This window comes from Homarus americanus, unplaced genomic scaffold (assembly GCF_018991925.1).
Source record: "Homarus americanus isolate GMGI-L3 unplaced genomic scaffold, GMGI_Hamer_2.0 scaffold24523, whole genome shotgun sequence".
NCBI classification, from domain to species: domain Eukaryota; kingdom Metazoa; phylum Arthropoda; class Malacostraca; order Decapoda; family Nephropidae; genus Homarus; species Homarus americanus.
The window spans coordinates 1,585,818-1,606,200 of record NW_024744357.1 but is presented as its reverse complement, the minus strand read 5'-3'; the positions used below and the strand labels follow the sequence as shown (position 1 = coordinate 1,606,200).

General features: G+C 40.0%; 5 protein-coding genes across 5 annotated transcripts; all 5 read right to left on the bottom strand.

Annotated features, from left to right (window-relative positions):
• Positions 1-477: 477 nt before the first annotated feature.
• LOC121877854 (pro-resilin-like) lies at positions 478-1,255 on the bottom strand. Its single transcript, XM_042383760.1, has 3 exons — positions 1,196-1,255; positions 954-1,055; positions 478-816 (listed from the first exon to the last, which is right to left on the bottom strand). The coding sequence occupies exons 1-3, from the start codon at positions 1,205-1,207 to the stop codon at positions 568-570; spliced, it is 363 nt and encodes a 120-aa protein (XP_042239694.1). The 5' UTR covers positions 1,208-1,255; the 3' UTR covers positions 478-567.
• A 4,145-nt stretch (positions 1,256-5,400) lies between these two features.
• Positions 5,401-6,155, bottom strand: LOC121877855 (pro-resilin-like). The gene is made up of 3 exons (XM_042383761.1): positions 6,111-6,155; positions 5,883-5,984; positions 5,401-5,745 (listed from the first exon to the last, which is right to left on the bottom strand). Exons 1-3 carry the CDS (start codon positions 6,120-6,122, stop codon positions 5,497-5,499), a joined length of 363 nt encoding a protein of 120 aa, XP_042239695.1. The 5' UTR covers positions 6,123-6,155; the 3' UTR covers positions 5,401-5,496.
• Positions 6,156-8,721: 2,566 nt separating this feature from the next.
• LOC121877851 (pro-resilin-like) lies at positions 8,722-9,496 on the bottom strand. Its single transcript, XM_042383756.1, has 3 exons — positions 9,452-9,496; positions 9,204-9,305; positions 8,722-9,066 (listed from the first exon to the last, which is right to left on the bottom strand). Exons 1-3 carry the CDS (start codon positions 9,461-9,463, stop codon positions 8,818-8,820), a joined length of 363 nt encoding a protein of 120 aa, XP_042239690.1. The 5' UTR covers positions 9,464-9,496; the 3' UTR covers positions 8,722-8,817.
• A 2,547-nt stretch (positions 9,497-12,043) lies between these two features.
• LOC121877853 (pro-resilin-like) lies at positions 12,044-12,818 on the bottom strand. Its single transcript, XM_042383758.1, has 3 exons — positions 12,774-12,818; positions 12,525-12,626; positions 12,044-12,388 (listed from the first exon to the last, which is right to left on the bottom strand). Exons 1-3 carry the CDS (start codon positions 12,783-12,785, stop codon positions 12,140-12,142), a joined length of 363 nt encoding a protein of 120 aa, XP_042239692.1. The 5' UTR covers positions 12,786-12,818; the 3' UTR covers positions 12,044-12,139.
• A 2,622-nt stretch (positions 12,819-15,440) lies between these two features.
• LOC121877852 (pro-resilin-like) lies at positions 15,441-16,335 on the bottom strand. The gene is made up of 3 exons (XM_042383757.1): positions 16,170-16,335; positions 15,921-16,022; positions 15,441-15,785 (listed from the first exon to the last, which is right to left on the bottom strand). Exons 1-3 carry the CDS (start codon positions 16,179-16,181, stop codon positions 15,537-15,539), a joined length of 363 nt encoding a protein of 120 aa, XP_042239691.1. The 5' UTR covers positions 16,182-16,335; the 3' UTR covers positions 15,441-15,536.
• Positions 16,336-20,383: the final 4,048 nt, after the last annotated feature.

The following is a 20,383-nucleotide window of genomic DNA, read 5'->3' as shown; positions in this document are numbered from 1 at the left end:
AAGGAGCAGTGTTGTCAACAGTCCCGTCGACCATCGTCACTTCCCCGACTATACAGTTACGTACCCATTCACAGCTGGGTGTACTGGTGGTGCACAGATGCGAAGTATTTACGCTTAAGTAAACAACAGTTTTGTATCTACTTGGCCGCCGCACCTTAAAACGCCAAGAGTTACTTATTAATAAATTTAATCTTCGGACACGAAAATCAGATGGTTATGGGGTGAGGATGTGAGTCTAGTATGTACTAGGCATTTTCTGTCTCTTTATATAAATTTAAGTATTTTGACGGAAAGCAGGAAAATTACAATAATAATTATCTCCGTTAGGACTATTTCTGGTCATGAATCTACATGACACCTTTATACAGTACAGTCATAAGTTAGGCAGCCTGACCCCTCTTTTCCCAAGTCTCTATTTTCGGGTATATTTAATTTCAAGAACTACATCATAAATGTTAGAAATACTTCATATTTTTATGTTCATGTTTATTTACATAGCAATATATGGCATTTTCTGTTATTCTCAATAAATATCATCAGAGTCGAGTTTATTTAGCTCTTTCTCATTTAGGCGTAGGGAGCTGGGGTGTAGGAGGGCCGGGGTGTTTGGTACTGGGCCTCACCCTCGTAGGTCACCTCGGCCACGTACCCGGAGTCGCCGTTGACAGTGTAAGCGACCCTCTGCAGGCGACCGTCGGGAAGCAGCACGTAGTAGGAGCCCTGGGTGTTCTCACCGTCACGGGACTCCTGGTGGCCGAAGTCATTGCCTGAGAGGTCGTCCTGCACGGCCCAGTTGAAGTCGTACTGGGCAGGAGCCTGAAACAATGTTGTTTTTTTGTTAGGTCACTTAAGCGGCCACAACCATATTGATCAATTACACATACATGTTAATTTTGTAACGTCAACTACTTGGTGTTTTCATGGTGAAACACGGACAGGTGAGCAGTACTCACCACAGGAGAGGGGGCGCCATAGCCGGCTGTGGGAGCATTGTAGGTAGGGGGAGAGTCAGGGCGGGCCAAAGTGGCTACCACAACAGCTACCAAAACCAAAGCCTGTAAGAGTTTTTCAGTGTGGATGATTTATAACTCATGTAGAAGTATATCCTTTATATAAGTTACACGTGATAAAATATGAAACCTTAATATTTGACTATGTGAAGAGCCAGTATTCCTTAAACTGCAGAAGACAATACCTTGAAATACATGTTTGTTGTTGAAGAGGAGTCGAAGTGATGTTCACGAAGGGATGCGTCGAGTTTATATACTCCAGGCTCCACCCTTTGTGCCGTGACGTCATAACCTTGAGACGGAAAGGGGATGATCCACACTCACGACCAGCGGGGAAATATTTTACTACATTCATTACTTATATTATTAGTATTACTTCCACCAGTGCTGCTTCTATTATTACAACAACAACTACTACTGCTACTACTTTTTTTTTTTTTTTTAAATGGCTTCCAGTCTCCCCCAATAGCCACACCTTCGCCACCATTTAATTACCTTAATATTAAATATCCTAATACATAAGTAGCTATCTTATCTGCGTTAAATTAGTTGAGCCGCAGATCTATGCGGCATTCAGTGACAGTAGCCTCATAGTCAATATCTGCAGCAGTTGTCGGAGTTGGGGCAGAAGCTCTCGTTCCCCTGAGGCAGAGCAAAGCCGACCGAAGGAGAGAGAAAGACAGTCGACATCTCATCCAGGCTGTAACATAACTTCTGGGCTGCTGCTTCTGTTTGGAGATCACCTCCGCGAGTCTGGCGTAGAAACATCTTCCACTTGGTCCCATCCCACCAGAGGTTGTGAACACTAGAGGAGTGAAGCTGCCGTGATCAACGTTTTGAATTCTCTCCCTATATGCCCTTCTCTTGTCGTTCTCGTTCCTCCTGTGTGCAGCACCGAGAGCTAGGTTACGGTGATATGCGGCCATAGGATCAAAAATCCTGATGTCGAAGAAAGCTCGCTGTCCCCGCGTCCAGAATCCTCGAGCACTGACATCCACACAGGCTTCGTTAGATGTGTTTGAAGTCCTGTGTTGGAAGATCTCACCATCCAATGGAAGGAGGGTCGGTTCTACCATGACATCCCGGCAGATTTCCTTCGACATATTTGCTGTGAGGTCCCTTTCCTCGTCATACCTCATGCATATGAAGCCCCCCTTTCTTGCACACCATGGCGTGATTGCCATCATAGGAATAGCCACACACGCATTGGGAGGGCAAACCTTCTACTGGCCGACCGTACCTTAGAGCAATGGCATCTGTAAATTCTTGTTTATTAAGACTGAAACCATTTGCCCTTATCGGTAACGTAGTTAACCAGTTCGAGGCGCCCACCTCCTGCGCTATAGCTACTTTTTTTCAAATTTTCTGGTACCTGTAGCAACAGTTGCTGCAACTTATCATTTTGGCAGTGCTGTCGATCTGTCGTAATGGACCTACGAATCTTATTTACCTCACTGGTATCCACTTCCCCTGTTGCATTCTGGGCTATTATGTGGTCCGTGAGGGCTGCCGCGAGCTTAAGTGAATTTTGATGTTCAGTGGCAGCAATCTCCTCTGGATTTGTTAGTCCCATCCCTCCCAGTCTTGATGGAAGTGCAAGAAGTGCTCTTTCTGCTGGGGTTAAGTCAGGGTGTTTCACTAATTTAGGAATGAAATTGAAAGTGATAACTTCTTCCAGAGGGTGAAAGAGGGGTCCGATATCAGGGATAGTACGCCTCAGGTAGTTCCAACGATGCTTGACTCCATGAGTGAATGCAGCAAAGGCCGCATGTGGCTCTGTGTTAGCAATCTGAGACAGAGCTTGGATTTCACTAACCCACTCATTTTATGGCCTCCAGCCTCCCCCAATAGCCACACCTTCGCCGCCATTTTATTGCCTTACGACTACTACTACTACTAATAATAATAATAATAATACTTTTTTTTAAATGGCCTCCAGCCTCCCCCAATAGCCACACCTTCGCCACCATTTTATTACCTTAATATTAAATATCCTAATACATAAGTAGCTATCCTAGCTGTGTTGAATTAGTTGAGCCGCAGGTCTATGCGGCATTCAGTGAGTGTAGCCTCATAGTCAATATCTGCAGCTGTTGTCGGCTTTGGGGCAAAAGCTCTCGTTCCCCTGAGGCAGAGCAAAGCCGACCGAAGGAGAGAGAAAGACAGTCGACATCTCATCCAGGCTGTAACATAACTTATAGGCTGCTGGTTCTGTTCGGAGATCACCTCCGCGAGTCTGGCATAGAAACATCTTGCACTTGGTCCCATCCCCCCATAGGTTGTGAACACTAGAGGAGTGAAGTTGCCTTGATCAACGTCCTGAATTCTTTCCCCATATGCCCTTATCTTGTCGTTCTCGTTCCTCCTGTGTGCAGCACCGAGAGCTAAGTTACGGTGATATGCGGCCATAGGATCAAAAATCCTGATGTCGAAGGAAGCTCGCTGTCGCCACGCCCAGAATCCCTGCGCACTGACGTCAACACGGGCTTCGTTGGATGTGTTTGAAGTCCTATGTTGGAAGATCTCACCGTCCAATGGAAGAAGGGTCGGTTCTACCATGACATCACGGCAGACTTCCTTCAACCTATTTGTTGTGAAATCTCTTACTTCGTCATGCCTTATGCAAATGAAGCCCCCCTTTCTTGCACACCATGGCGTGATCGTCGTCATAGGAAGAGCCACACACGCATTGGGAGGGCAAACCTTCTACTGGCCGACCGTACCTTAGAGCAATGGCATCTGTAAATTCTTGTTTATTAAGACTGACACCATTTGCCCTTATCGGTAACGTAGTTAACCAGCTCGAGGCGCCCACCTCTTGCGCTGTAGCTACTTTATTTTTTTTCAAATTCTCTTGGTACCTGCAGCAACAGTTGCTGCAGCTTATCAGTTTGGCCGTGCTGTCGTTCTGTCGTAATGGATTCTAATAAATGAATTTCCAATAAGTATTTTTGAATCATTGTAACTTTAAAATTACTAGACGTTTTTATGCCCCGCATTCAATATGTTGGGATTATAATTATACGTTCAGTGTTTTCCATCCGTCAGTGTTCGTCTGTCCGCTCGCTCGTTAGTTCTTTCCACCCTAATTCGTTATGGGGATTAAAAAATAAATCCCAAGTAGATTAAATAATAAATAAACTGTCATCTAATTGTATGAATCATTTGAATGACTGATTAACTTTTTTTTCAGTTATTTTCTTGAATTTTACGCGAGTGAGAGCTGAGTTACTTCACATATTCATCCTTATTCATGTCTAAATTTTAGACATTCGACTAACAACACCCAGATTCTCCACAATTCTAATATGATAAATCAGATTAACTTCAACTTTCCGACCTGGTTTGAGAAGATAAATATCTTCTTGTTGCTCTGAAGGAGAGGAAATAATTTTTTTTTATGACTTATTCTATAATTGAGCAAAAATTCTTAACAGATAATCTTCCCTATCCCTTTCACTATGGGGATGCTCACTTTCACATTATATTTAATAACGACAGGCAATTTAATTTAGCACAGAAAGGATCGCTAAGCTAGACCAAATTTCCTCTTTGCAATAAATAACGGGACTCTTGCAATGTTTTTGAGTTTCTGTAGACTGGTGAAGATATCTTCTGGTAGACGATAAGACTTTCGTCAATGTTTCTCTACTGCGTGTTTTTTTCGCTTGTATAATTTTAAAGTTTTTCAATTAAAGTGATTGATGAGATGAATTAAAAAGCCATTTGCTATTACTTGGAGATTCCTGAAATTCCTACACAGAAATACTGATATATCCACAAATTACATAATACGGTACTGTGACATATACAGCAAGTGATAAGTGAACTAAAAATGGCTTCCATAGACCTAACTCCCTCATTGGGTCATTACGAATAGAGGACAATGAAGCCAAAGCCATTTTTCAGTAAAAAAAAAAAGGAGCAGTGTTGTCGGCAGTCCCGTCGACCATTGTCACTTCTCCGACTATACAGTTACGTACCCATTCACAGCTGGGTGTACTGGTGGTGCACAGATGCGAAGTATTTACGCTTAAGTAAACAACAGTTTTGTATCTACTTGGCCGCCGCACCTTAAAATGCCAAGAGTTATTTATTAATAAATTTATTCTTCGGACACGAAAATCAGATGGTTATGGGGTGAGGATGTGAGTCTAGTATGTACTAGGCATTTTCTGTCTCTTTATATAAATTTAAGTATTTTGGCGGAAAGCTGGAAAATTACAATAATAATTATCTCCGTTAGGACTATTTCTGGTCATGAATCTACATGACACCTTTATACACTACAGTCATGAGTTATGCAGCCTGACCCCTCTCTTCCCAAGTCTCTATTTTCGGGTAAATTTAATTTCAAGAACTACATCATAAATGTTAGAAATACTTCATATTTTTCTGTTCATGTTTATTTACTTAGCAATATATGGCATTTTCTGTTATTCTCAATAAATATCATCAGAGTCGAGTTTATTTAGCTCTTTCTCATTTAGGCGTAGGGAGCTGGGGTGTAGGAGGGCCGGGGTGTTTGGTACTGGGCCTCACCCTCGTAGGTCACCTCGGCCACGTACCCGGAGTCGCCGTTGACAGTGTAAGCGACCCTCTGCAGGCGACCGTCGGGAAGCAGCACATAGTAGGAGCCCTGTGTGTTCTCACCGTCACGGGACTCCTGGTGGCCGAAGTCATTGCCTGAGAGGTCGTCCTGCACGGCCCAGTTGAAGTCGTACTGGGCAGGAGCCTGAAACAATGTTGTTTTTTTGTAAGGTCACTTAAGCGGCTACAACCATATTGATCAATTACACATACATGTTAATATTGTAACGTCAACTACTTGGTGTTTTCATGGTGAAACACGGACAGGTGGGCAGTACTCACCACAGGAGAGGGGGCGCCATAGCCGGCTCTTGGAGCGTTGTAGGTAGGGGGAGAGTCAGGGCGGGCCAAAGTGGCTACGACAACAGCTACCAAAACCAAAGCCTGTAAAAGTTTTTCAGTGTGGATGATTTATAACTCATGTAGAAGTAAGAAGTATATCCGTTATATAAGTTACACATGATAAAATATAAAACCTTAATATATTCCTTAAACTGCAAAAGACAATACCTTGAAATACATGTTTGTTATTGAAGAGGAGTCGAACTGATGTTCACGAAGGGATGCGTCGAGTTTATATACTCCAGGCTCCACCCTTTGTGCCGTGACGTCATAACCTTGAGAGGGAAAAGGGGATGATGATCCACACTCACGACCAGCGGGGAAATATTTTACTACATTCATTACTTATATTATTAGTATTACTTCCACCGGTGCTGCTTCTATTATTACAAGAACAACAACAACAACAACTACTACTACTACTACTACTACTACTACTACTACTACTACTACTTTTTTATGGCCTCCAGGCTCCCCCAATAGCCACACCATCGCCGCCATTTTATTACCTTAATATTAAATATCCTAATATATAAGTAGCTATCCTAGCTGTGTTGAGTTAGTTGAGCCGCAGGTCTATGCGGCATTCAGGTACTGTTGCCTCATAGTCAATATCTGCAACCGTTGTCGGCTTTGGGGCAGATGTTCTCGTTCCCCTGAGGCAGAGCAAAGACTACTTCTATTACTTCTACTACTACTATTACTACTGCTACTAATACTACTACTATTACTACTACTATTACTACTACTACTACTACTACATTCACCATAATTATGTGTAGTTGGCAAGCAGTAACTTTTCTCAAGATGATAAAAAATTCCTTTATTCTTCAAATAGAATTTTCGTCCTATCGTTGCTGTTTTCGTTATGAAAAGGAATTATGGAAATAACTTTATTTTTTCTAAAGATAAATTGCAAAGAAGAAATGAAAAAATAATGTCGAAAGATACGGTAAAAATGTCGCCACCTGTAAACAGCTGCTATTATTTTCTGAAGTGAGCTCCACCACCATGGACTAAACACATGTCAGGAGGTGCCAACTTTACCAGAAACCTCTTATTGAGTTTAATTTTTTTCGTGTATTGTTTCATTAATGTTGACACGCTCATAGTTTGTTCGTCACTGGACCTCGTCATATACACAGTGAAATGGGATCAGTTTCCTTCATAACCAAATCGACGACAAAATATATACATGGAAAGATTCACATCGTTGTTGTTTCAAACAAAAGGTTGAAAAGCACTTTGAAGTAAAATTTCTCCATATTAAAGGATTCTAATTAATGAATTTCCAATAAGTATTTTTGAATCGTTGTAACTTTAAAATTACTAGACGTTTTTATGCCCCGCATTCAATATGTTGGGATTATAATTATACGTTTGGTGTTTTCCATCCGTCAGTGATGGTCTGTCCGCTCGCTCGTTGGTTCATTCCACCCAAATTCGTTATGAGGATTAAAAAAATGGTTACAAAGTAGATATAAAAATAAGCAAACTATCATCCAGTTGTATAAATCATTTGGATGGCTGATTAACTTTTTTTTCAGTTATTTTCTTGAACTTTACGCGAGTGGGAGCTGAGTTACTTCAGATGTCCTTCCTTATTCATGTCTAAATTTTAGGTATTCGACAACAACACCCAGATTCTCCACAATTCTAATATGATAAATCAGAGTAACTTAAACTTTCCGATCTGGTCTAATAACATAAAGATCTCCGTGTTGCTCTGAAGATTGAATTTATATGAAAGGTTATAAGATATAATGTCTTGTTATGACTGTGCTGTACGCAATGAGAGGAAATACACTCGGGATGCTGATTTTCATATTATATTTGGCTAACGATACAATTTAATTGAGCAGAGAAGGGATCGCTAAGCTTGATCAAATTTTCCTCTTTTACAATAAATGACGGGACTTACTGGTAGTGAACTGCCCACTCAACGCTGCTGACGGAAAAAATATTCATAAACTCTTGCAATGTTTTTGAATTTCTGTAGACCAGTGAAGATCTCTTGTAGATGATAAAACTCTCGTCAATGTGCCTCCACTGGGTGTTTTACTCTTTTATTATTTTTAAGCCCTTCAATTAAAGTGATTGATGAGATGAATTAAAAAGCCATTTGTTAGTACTTGTTGGATCTCCTGAAATGCCTACAGAGAAATACTGATATATCCATAAATTACATAATACAGTACTGTGATATATATAGCAAGTGACAAGTGAACTAAACATGGCTTCAGTAGACCAAACGCCCTCATAGGGCCATTACGATTATAGGTCATTGAAGCCAAAGCCATTTTTCAGTAAAAAAAGGAAGCCGCGTTGTCAACAGTCCCGTCGACCACCGTCACTTCCCCGATTGTGCAGTTACGTACCCATTCACAGCTGGGTGTACTGGTGGTGCACAGATGCGAAATATCTACACTTAAGTAAACAATTTTGCATCTACTTGGCCGCCGCACCGCAAAATGTCAAGGGTTACTTATTAATGAATTTAATCTTCAAATACGAAAATCAGATGTTTATGGATAAGGATGTGAGTCTAGTATGTAGGAGGCATTTTCTGTCTTTATATAAATTTTAGTATTTTGGCAGAAGGTGGGAAAGTTTTAATAGTAATTATCTCCGTTAGGACTATTTCGGGTCATGAGTCTACATGACACCTTTATACAGTACAGTTATAAGTTAGGCAGCCTGATCCCTCTTTTCCCAAGTCTCTACTTTCGGGTAAATTTAATTTCAAGAACTACATCATAAATGTTAGAAATACTTCATATTTTTCTGTTCATGTTTATTTACATAGCAATATATGGCATTTTCTGTTATTCTCAATAAATATCATCAGAGTCGAGTTTATTTAGCTCTTTCTCATCTAGGCGTAGGGAGCTGGGGTGTAGGAGGGCCGGGGTGTTTGGTACTGGGCCTCACCCTCGTAGGTCACCTCGGCCACGTACCCGGAGTCGCCGTTGACATTGTAAGCGACCCTCTGCAGGCGACCGTCGGGAAGTAGCACGTAGTAGGAGCCCTGGGTGTTCTCACCGTCACGGGACTCCTGGTGGCCGAAGTCGTTGCCTGAGAGGTCGTCCTTCACTGCCCAGTTGAAGTCGTACTGGGCAGGAGCCTGAAACAATGTTTTTTTTTTGTTATGCCACTTAAGCGGCCACAACCATATTGATCAATTACACATACATGTTAATATTGTAACGTCAACTACTTGGTGTTTTCATGGTGAAACACGGACAGGTGGGCAGTACTCACCACAGGAGAGGGGGCGCCATAGCCGGCTGTGGGAACGTTGTAGGTAGGGGGAGAGTCAGGGCGGGCCAAAGTGGCTACGACAACAGCTACCAAAACCAAAGCCTGTAAGAGTTTTTCAGTGTGGATGATTTATAACTCATGTAGAAGTAAGAAGTATATGTGTTATATAAGTTACACATGATAAAATATAAACCTTAATATTTGACTATGTGAAGAGCCAATATTCCTTAAACTGCAGAAGACAATACCTTGAAATACATGTTTGTTATTGAAGAGGAGTCGAACTGATGTTCACGAAGGGATGCGTCGAGTTTATATACTCCAGGCTCCACCCTTTGTGCCGTGACGTCATAACCTTGAGAGGGAAAAGGGGATGATGATCCACACTCACGACCAGCGGGGAAATATTTTACTACATTCATTACTTATATTATTAGTATTACTTCCACCAGTGCTGCTTCTATTATTACAACAACAACAACTACTACTACTACTACTACTACTACTACTACTACTACTTTTTTTATGGCCTCCAGCCTCCCCCAATAGCCACACCTTCGCCGCCATTTTATTACCTTAATATTAAATATCCTAATATATAAGTAGCTATCCTAGCTGTGTTGAGTTAGTTGAGCCGCAGGTCTATGCGGCATTCAGGTACTGTTGCCTCATAGTCAATATCTGCAACCGTTGTCGGCTTTGGGACAGATGTTCTCGTTCCCCTGAGGCAGAGCAAAGACTACTTCTATTACTTCTACTACTACTATTACTACTGCTACTAATACTACTACTATTACTACTACTACTACTACTACTACTACTACATTCACCATAATTATGTGTAGTTGGCAAGCAGTAACTTTTCTCAAGATGATAAAAAATTCCTTTATTCTTCAAATAGAATTTTCGTCCTATCGTTGCTGTTTTCGTTATGAAAAGGAATTATGGAAATAACTTTATTTTTTCTAAAGATAAATTGCAAAGAAGAAATGAAAAAATAATGTCGAAAGATACGGTAAAAATGTCGCCACCTGTAAACAGCTGCTATTATTTTCTGAAGTGAGCTCCACCACCATGGACTAAACACATGTCAGGAGGTGCCAACTTTACCAGAAACCTCTTATTGAGTTTAATTTTTTTCGTGTATTGTTTCATTAATGTTGACACGCTCATAGTTTGTTCGTCACTGGACCTCGTCATATACACAGTGAAATGGGATCAGTTTCCTTCATAACCAAATCGACGACAAAATATATACATGGAAAGATTCACATCGTTGTTGTTTCAAACAAAAGGTTGAAAAGCACTTTGAAGTAAAATTTCTCCATATTAAAGGATTCTAATTAATGAATTTCCAATAAGTATTTTTGAATCGTTGTAACTTTAAAATTACTAGACGTTTTTATGCCCCGCATTCAATATGTTGGGATTATAATTATACGTTTGGTGTTTTCCATCCGTCAGTGATGGTCTGTCCGCTCGCTCGTTGGTTCATTCCACCCAAATTCGTTATGAGGATTAAAAAAATGGTTACATAGTAGATATAAAAATAAGCAAACTATCATCCAGTTGTATAAATCATTTGGATGGCTGATTAACTTTTTTCAGTTATTTTCTTGAACTTTACGCGAGTGGGAGCTGAGTTACTTCAGATGTCCTTCCTTATTCATGTCTAAATTTTAGGTATTCGACAACAACACCCAGATTCTCCACAATTCTAATATGATAAATCAGAGTAACTTAAACTTTCCGATCTGGTCTAATAACATAAAGATCTCCGTGTTGCTCTGAAGATTGAATTTATATGAAAGGTTATAAGATATAATGTCTTGTTATGACTGTGCTGTACGCAATGAGAGGAAATACACTCGGGATGCTGATTTTCATATTATATTTGGCTAACGATACAATTTAATTCAGCACAGAAGGGATCGCTAAGCTTGATCAAATTTTCCTCTTTTACAATAAATGACGGGACTTACTGGTAGTGAACTGCCCACTCAACGCTGCTGACGGAAAAAATATTCATAAACTCTTGCAATGTTTTTGAATTTCTGTAGACCAGTGAAGATCTCTTGTAGATGATAAAACTCTCGTCAATGTGCCTCCACTGGGTGTTTTGCTCTTTTATTATCTTTAAGCTCTTCAATTAAAGTGATTGATGAGATGAATTGAAAAGCCATTTGTTAGTACTTGTTGGATCTCCTGAAATGCCTACAGAGAAATACTGATATATCCATAAATTACATAATACAGTACTGTGATATATATAGCAAGTGACAAGTGAACTAAACATGGCTTCAGTAGACCAAACACCCTCATAGGGCCATTACGATTATAGGTCATTGAAGCCAAAGCCATTTTTCAGTAAAAAAAGGAAACCGCGTTGTCAACAGTCCCGTCGACCATCGTCACTTCCCCGATTGTGCAGTTACGTACCCATTCACAGCTGGGTGTACTGGTGGTGCACAGATGCGAAATATCTACACTTAAGTAAACAATTTTGCATCTACTTGGCCGCCGCACCGCAAAATGTCAAGGGTTACTTATTAATGAATTTAATCTTCAAATACGAAAATCAGATGTTTATGGATAAGGATGTGAGTCTAGTATGTAGGAGGCATTTTCTGTCTTTATATAAATTTTAGTATTTTGGCAGAAGGTGGGAAAGTTTCAATAGTAATTATCTCCGTTAGGACTATTTCGGGTCATGAGTCTACATGACACCTTTATACAGTACAGTCATAAGTTAGGCAGCCTGACCCCTCTTTTCCCAAGTCTCTACTTTCGGGTAAATTTAATTTCAAGAACTACATCATAAATGTTAGAAATACTTCATATTTTTCTGTTCATGTTTATTTACATAGCAATATATGGCATTTTCTGTTATTCTCAATAAATATCATCAGAGTCGAGTTTATTTAGCTCTTTCTCATCTAGGCGTAGGGAGCTGGGGTGTAGGAGGGCCGGGGTGTTTGGTACTGGGCCTCACCCTCGTAGGTCACCTCGGCCACGTACCCGGAGTCGCCGTTGACATTGTAAGCGACCCTCTGCAGGCGACCGTCGGGAAGTAGCACGTAGTAGGAGCCCTGGGTGTTCTCACCGTCACGGGACTCCTGGTGGCCGAAGTCGTTGCCTGAAAGGTCGTCCTTCACTGCCCAGTTGAAGTCGTACTGGGCAGGAGCCTGAAACAATGTTTTTTTTTGTTATGCCACTTAAGCGGCCACAACCATATTGATCAATTACACATACATGTTAATATTGTAACGTCAACTACTTGGTGTTTTCATGGTGAAACACGGACAGGTGGGCAGTACTCACCACAGGAGAGGGGGCGCCATAGCCGGCTGTGGGAGCGTTGTAGGTAGGGGGAGAGTCAGGGCGGGCCAAAGTGGCTACGACAACAGCTACCAAAACCAAAGCCTGTAAGAGTTTTTCAGTGTGGATGATTTATAACTCATGTAGAAGTAAGAAGTATATGCGTTATATAAGTTACACATGATAAAATATAAAGCCTTAATATTTGACTATGTGAAGAGCCAATATTCCTTAAACTGCTGAAGACAATACCTTGAAATACATGTTTGTTATTGAAGAGGAGTCGAACTGATGTTCACGAAGGGATGCGTCGAGTTTATATACTCCAGGCTCCACCTTTTGTGCCGTGACGTCATAACCTTGAGAGGGAAAAGGGGATGATGATCCACACTCACGACCAGCGGGGAAATATTTTACTACATTCATTACTTATATTATTAGTATTACTTCCACCGGTGCTGCTTCTATTATTACAACAACAACAACAACTACTACTACTACTACTACTACTACTACTTTTTTATGGCCTCCAGCCTCCCCCAATAGCCACACCTTCGCCGCCATTTTGTTACCTTAATATTAAATATCCTAATATATAAGTAGCTATCCTAGCTGTGTTGAGTTAGTTGAACCGCAGATCTATGCGGCATTCAGTTACTGTTGCCTCATAGTCAATATCTGCAACTGTTGTCTGCTTTGGGGGCGATGTTCTCGTTCCCCTGAGGCAGAGCAAAGGCTACTTCTATTACTTCTACTACTACTATTACTACTACTACTACTACTACTACTACTACTACTACTACTACTACTACTACTACTACTACTACTGCCTTCACCATAATTATGTGTAGTTGGCAGTCAGTAACTTTTCTCAAGATGATAAAAAATTCCTTTATTCTTCAAATAGAATTTTCGTCCTATCGTTGCTGTTTTCGTTATGAAAAGGAATTATGGAAATAACTTTATTTTTTCTAAAGATAAATTGCAAAGAATAAATGAAAAAATAATGTCGAAAGATACGGTAAAAATGTCGCCACCTGTAAACAACTGCTATTATTTTCTGAAGTGAGCTCCACCACCATGGACTAAACACATGTCAGGAGGTGCCAACTTTACCAGAAACCTCATATTGAGTTTAATTTTTTTCGTGTATTGTTTCATTAATGTTGACACGCTCATAGTTTGTTCGTCACTGGACCTCGTCATATACGCAGTGAAATGGGATCAGTTTCCTTCATAACCAAATTGACGACAAAATATATACATGGAAAGGTTCACATCGTTGTTGTTTCAAACAAAAGGTTGAAAAGCACTTTGAAGTAAAATTTCTCCATATTTAAGGATTCTAATAAATGAATTTCCAATAAGTATTTTTGAATCATTGTAACTTTAAAATTACTAGACGTTTTTATGCCCCGCATTCAATATATTGGGATTATAATTATACGTTTGGTGTTTTCCATCCGTCAGTGATGGTCTGTCCGCTCGCTCGTTGGTTCATTCCCCCCAAATTCGTTATGAGGATTAAAAAAATGGTTACATAGTAGATATAAAAATAAGCAAACTATCATCCAGTTGTATAAATCATTTGGATGGCTGATTAACTTTTTTCAGTTATTTTCTTGAACTTTACGCGAGTGGGAGCTGAGTTACTTCAGATGTCCTTCCTTATTCATGTCTAAATTTTAGGTATTCGACAACAACACCCAGATTCTCCACAATTCTAATATGATAAATCAGAGTAACTTAAACTTTCCGATCTGGTCTAATAACATAAAGATCTCCGTGTTGCTCTGAAGATTGAATTTATATGAAAGGTTATAAGATATAATGTCTTGTTATGATTGTGCTGTACGCAATGAGAGGAAATACACAATTCTCACTACTTATTGTACTGTATAATTGACAAAAAGTCTTAACAGATTAACTTCCCTTTCACTACGGGGATGTTGATTTTCATATTATATTTGGCTAACGTCAGACAATATAATTCAGCACAGAAGGGATCGCTGAGCTAAACCAAATTTTCCTCATTTGCAATAAATGACGGGACGTACTGCCAATGAACTGCCCACTTAACACTGCAGACTGAGCAAATATATAAGCTCTTGCAATGTTTTTTAGTTTCTGTGGATTGGTGAAGATCTCTTGTAGATGATAAAATTCTCGCCAATGTTTCCTCTACTGCGTGTTTTGCTCACTTATATCATTTTAACGTTTTTCAATTGAAGTGATTGATGAGATGAATTGAAAACCCATTTGCTAGTACTTGAAGGAAACTCTTGAAATTCCAACACATTAATTCTGATGTATCCATAAATTACATAATACGGTACTGTGACATATACAGCAAGTGACAAGTGAACTAAAAATGGCTTCCATAGACCTAACTCCCTGGTAGGGCCATTACGAACACGGGACATTGAGGCCAAATCCATTTTTCAGTAAAAAGGAAGTAGTGTTGTTGGCAGTCAGGTCGACCATCGTCACTTCTCCGACTGCACGATTGCATACCCATTCACAGCTGGGTATACTTGTGGTGCACATATGCGAAATATCTACACTTAAGTGAACAGCAATTCTGTATTTACTGGGCTGCCGCACCTTAAAATGCCATGAGTTACTTATTAATGAATTATCTGACACGAAAATCATATGGTTATGGGACGAGGAATGTGAGTCTAGTATGTAGTAGGCATTTTATGTCTCTTTATATAAATTTAAGTATTTTGACGGAAAGTAGGAACATTACAATAATAATTATCTCCCTTAGGACTATTTCTGGTCATGAATCTACAGTACATGACACCTTTATACAGTATAGTCATGATTTAGGCAGCCTGACCCTCTTTTCCCCGGTGTCCTTTTTTGGTAATTTTCATTGCAAGAACTACATAAAAATGTTAGAAATACTTCATATTTTTCTGTTCATGTTTATTTACAAGGCAATATATGGCATATTCTGTTATTCTCAATAAATATTATCAGTATCGAGTTTATTTAGATTTTTCTCATTTAGGCGTAGGGAGCTGGGGTGTAGGAGGGCCGGGGTGTTTGGTACTGGGCCTCACCCTCGTAGGTCACCTCGGCCACGTACCCGGAGTCGCCGTTGACAGTGTAAGCGACCCTCTGCAGGCGACCGTCGGGAAGCAGCACGTAGTAGGAGCCCTGGGTGTTCTCACCGTCACGGGACTCCTGGTGGCCAAAATCGTTGCCTGAGAGGTCGTCCTTCACGGCCCAGTTGAAGTCGTACTTGGCAGGACCCTGAAATAATTTTGTGCTTATTTGTTATGTCACTTAAGCTGCCACAGCCTTATTCATCTGTTACATATGCATGATAATAATGTCAGCCACCTGGTGTGTTGATGGTATGAACACAGACAAGTGGGCAGTACTCACCACAGGAGCGGGGGCGCCGTAGCCGGTTGTGGGAGCGTTGTAGGTAGGGGGAGAGTCAGGGTGGGCCAAAGTGGCTACCACAACAGCAGCCAAAACCAAAGCCTGTAAGAGTTTTTCAGTGTGGATGATTTATAACTCATGTAGAAGTAAGAAGTATATCCTTTATATAAGTTACACATGAAAAAATATATAACCTTAATATTTGACTATGTGAAGAGCCAATATTCCTTAAACTGCAGCAGGCAATACCTTGAAAGACATGTTTGTTGTTGAAGAGGAGTCGAAGTGATGCTCACGAAGGGATGCGTCGAGTTTATATACTCCAGGCTCCACCCTTTGTGCTGTGACGTCATAACCTTGAGAGGGAAAAGGGGATGATCCACACTCATGACCAGCGGGGAAGTCATCTCCTCCACGTACGTGACTTATAGTAAGATTTAAACAAAATGAAGAACACAAATTACATTAAAATGCATTTTATACACCAGCACAACTACTACTACTACTACTACTACTACTACTACTACTACTACTACTTTTTTATGGCCTCCAGCCTCCCCCAATAGCCACACCTTCGCCGCCATTTTATTACCTTAATATTAAATATCCTAATATATAAGTAGCTATCCTAGCTGTGTTGAGTTAGTTGAGCCGCAGGTCTATGAGGCATTCAGGTACTGTTGCCTCATAGTCAATATCTGCACACACACACACACTACACACATATATATACTATATATATACTATATATATATATATATATATATATATATATATATATATATATATATATATATATATAATATATATATACTGCATAATACCCAAAACAAATGTATGTCAGGCTGGAGAGTGTATTTCATTCAGCTGGACTCAACTGCCCAGAGGTCTAGAGGATTTTGCTTTCACTCTCCTTTGTCTCATGTAAAGTTCTTGTTGTGTTCTTATTATCTCTTTGGAGAGTTACTCATAAACCTGAACGGTGTTTCTCTAAGCACTTGTCTCTTTTCACATGTTTTATTAATAAGTTTGTGAATGTAATATTCATTCAATGTTTGTCTACCTGCAAAAGTATCTATAGATCATATACTTTTTGAAGCTCCAGCTGGGTGTAACTTACAAACTTTATTGTTTTACCTTGAATTAAATGTGATGAGATAATTATACCATTTGTTGTACTTGGTGTTCATCTAAATGCCTAAAGAGAAATTTGTTCCATTTACTAGACTACTACTTGTTCCAATCACCACAGTACTAGTGACTGATGACTGGAATTTTTTGTTCCAGTAACCTCAATACTATTAACTGGTAGCTGTTGTTCCAGGTACGACAATACTAACTCCTTTTAATTCTTGTACCAATCACCAAAATACGTGTGTGTGTGTGTGTGTGTGTGTGTGTGTGTGTGTGTGTGTGTGTGTGTGTGTGTGTGTGTGTGTGTGTGTGTGTGTGTGTGTGTGTGTGTGTGTGTGTGTGTGTGTGTGTGTGTGTGTGTGTGTGTGTGTGTGTGTGTGTGTGTGTGTGTGTGTGTGTGTGTGTTGTGGCGAAAGTGTGTATGAACATGTTATTCCAGTCACTTCAGATACTTGTGGTTCTTGTTCCAGTCACCACATCCGAAATGAATGACGACTCGGGGTATTATTTTCGGTCTGTGGTGCGGGTCCTCGGTGTAGTTCACCTTCACCACCAGACATGATCCTTATGGCTTAAATAGCAAGTGAGAGGCCGTGAGAATAACTAGGTGCGAATTGGTGACAGAGTGTGTGTGTTGTGATGGAGAGTGTGTTGTGATGGAGAGTGTGTTGTGATGTAGAGTGTGTTGTGATGGAGAGTGTGTTGTGATGGAGAGTGTGTTGTGACGGAGTGTGTGTTGTAATGTAGAGTGTGTTGTGATGGAATTATGTTGTGATAGAGAATCTTGTGATGGAGTGTGTGTGTGTGTGTGTGTGTGTGTGTGTGTGTGATGGACATTCAACACGCAATCATTACACAACAATTAAAAAATAATTCTCTCCTTCATAATATATAATTGTTGATGATTAGTGTGATTAAATAGAGTATACACACTTAACGATCTCAAAAGCTGAAACACAGACGAAACAACCACTAAAGAGATATGTTAATTGTTACCTAACCAAACCTAAACTAGGAGCACTTACTAGTTACTCTTTGTTTTTAGTAAGACAATAGTAGTGACCTATCAGTTGCTCTTGTTCCAGAAATTATTTACTTTTGTTTCACCTACAACAACAACAACAACCACAACAATTAACAACACCACAATATTATCCACGAGTAATTTCAGAAGAACAATTTTACTCGTCATGGCTTAGCTCAATACCTGAAGAATCCCGGGCAGTATTAATGCTGACCCACAAATAAGACGAGTCACTGTTGCTCTCTCCGGCTAGGTGACGAGGTAAGGATTTTTCTCGAGGTCACAGCCAAGTTGAATTACGTGAAGATTAAACGCTCACCTTATTTCACCTGATGATTAAATACTCTAAAGCTACTTGGAGAGGTTAGGTTATATTAGGGCAAGTTAGGTTTATGTTAGGTTAGATTACTGGAGGTCAAGTTAGGTTAGGTTGGATTAGGTCAAGTTATGTTTGTTTATGTTAAGATTAGATTAAGTTAGGTTAGCATTAGGGTGGTTAATGTGGTAAAATAATCCCGAGTGCCTAATCTTCACGTGATTCAACACATTCAGATTTTATCCTATGTACTTGTTTGCCCTCACACGTCTTTTCCACAAGTCACGCCTCATGATATCAATAAGCACCTACTAACATTCATTTTAGTTAAGAATCAAGTTAGTTCACCCGGTCAGTACTCTTCACCGCCTCCAGAGCTTATTACTGGTGTGTAGAATCTTTACAATAACCCATGGTAGAATTAGCTTAATCCCTAATTTCCTAGTTATCTCTACATCCTTCTGTTCTTAATCTTTCATCTCTTCCTATCTTTCTTTCTCCCGTCAGCTTTATCTTGGGTTTGTTCACTCACGATCAGCTCCAGCTTAAGCTTTTAAATTTTTCATTAAATCTTACCTAAACCTGTTACATCTACCCCTCCCTAACTGTGCTAATCCACCACTGAAATTATTATTTTTAGTCACTCAATACACACAGCATAAACTAGTTGACTCACTCTTCTGGCACACTTACACACGAACTCAGGGCAGAAAAACATATTGTTGATGATCTCACGCACTCAGTCGTACAGCCAACTAGAATTCCTGACTGCCTGGTGACTAGGCAAGTATCCGATCTGGTGCTCACGACACATCCAGACACTTATACTTTTAACTGCGTCATCTCCTCCAAGTTCTTCAGATTATTGTCTTGCTTTTGTTTCTTGATCTCTTGCCTATTGCCTCCGGCCTTCCCTCCCCTCTCAGCCCGTTTCTCCATCTCCTTCGAGACCACCCCCCCAGACTTGCACAACCTGACACAGACGGGTTAAAAGATGTTTGCTCTGGCTATAAGCAAACTCACTCACTTTTGACAACAACATTTCGCAAACTATTCAACTGTGTAAATTTTTTTGTTTAACTTTGCGTTTATGAATTAGCCTGGATCTCCGTCATCGCTTAGTCTAAACTAAACATGTACAAGCCTCTACAAGGACTTACAACACAATACATACATTACTGCTCTTAATCATGCCAAAAATACCATTACGATAAGGGAAAAAAAAACTTCTCTACAGGCCAAAGGAACTTACAATGTTATATCTTGTTGGGCATTAACCAAGTCATTGTACAAAGTTCTCTAACCTTGCACCCCACCTCGTTACTCCCTATCTCACAATAGGTAAGGTAATGTCAATATTCCCGGTTCTATGTGTACTGGGAATTAAACCCTCAGTCCTTCCAAGAACGTCTGCCCACCCCCTGCATCATATTCTTCTTATCTTATGTAACCGCCTAATTATCTTCACTATTGTATCTCTCCTCTTAAACTCATATGCACACGAATCTGTTTCTGTCATCTCAAAGTTATTTACCCTTTATTGTCGTTCTCTTATAGTCATTTGGTCTCGGGTATTAACAAATGTCTAACCAAGAGGTGATCCATCTTTCCCTTCCACACAGAGCCTCACAATTCTCACCTCAGTCGTCCCTAGTCATCGATTCTTCCAAAAAACGAACAAATAATAAAACTTTGAATAACATAATTTTTCCCTGATATCTAGTGAGGTATCTGTTCCACGTGTGGGCCTGACACTAAAACTATTTGCCTCATCAGTGGTAAACTCCTTGCTTTCCACTTCCCTTCTCTTCATGGCAGACGATCCATCTCTTCACTCTCTCTTCTGTTGGCATTTTCATGGTCAATGAGTCAAGTAAATCCAACACATTATCTTGTCTCCTTTTACTATTAGTCTTAAAACACACAACTGTTTGTCACACTTCACGTACTTCTTCTATGTTTGATTCTGTCTAATGACCTCATTATATT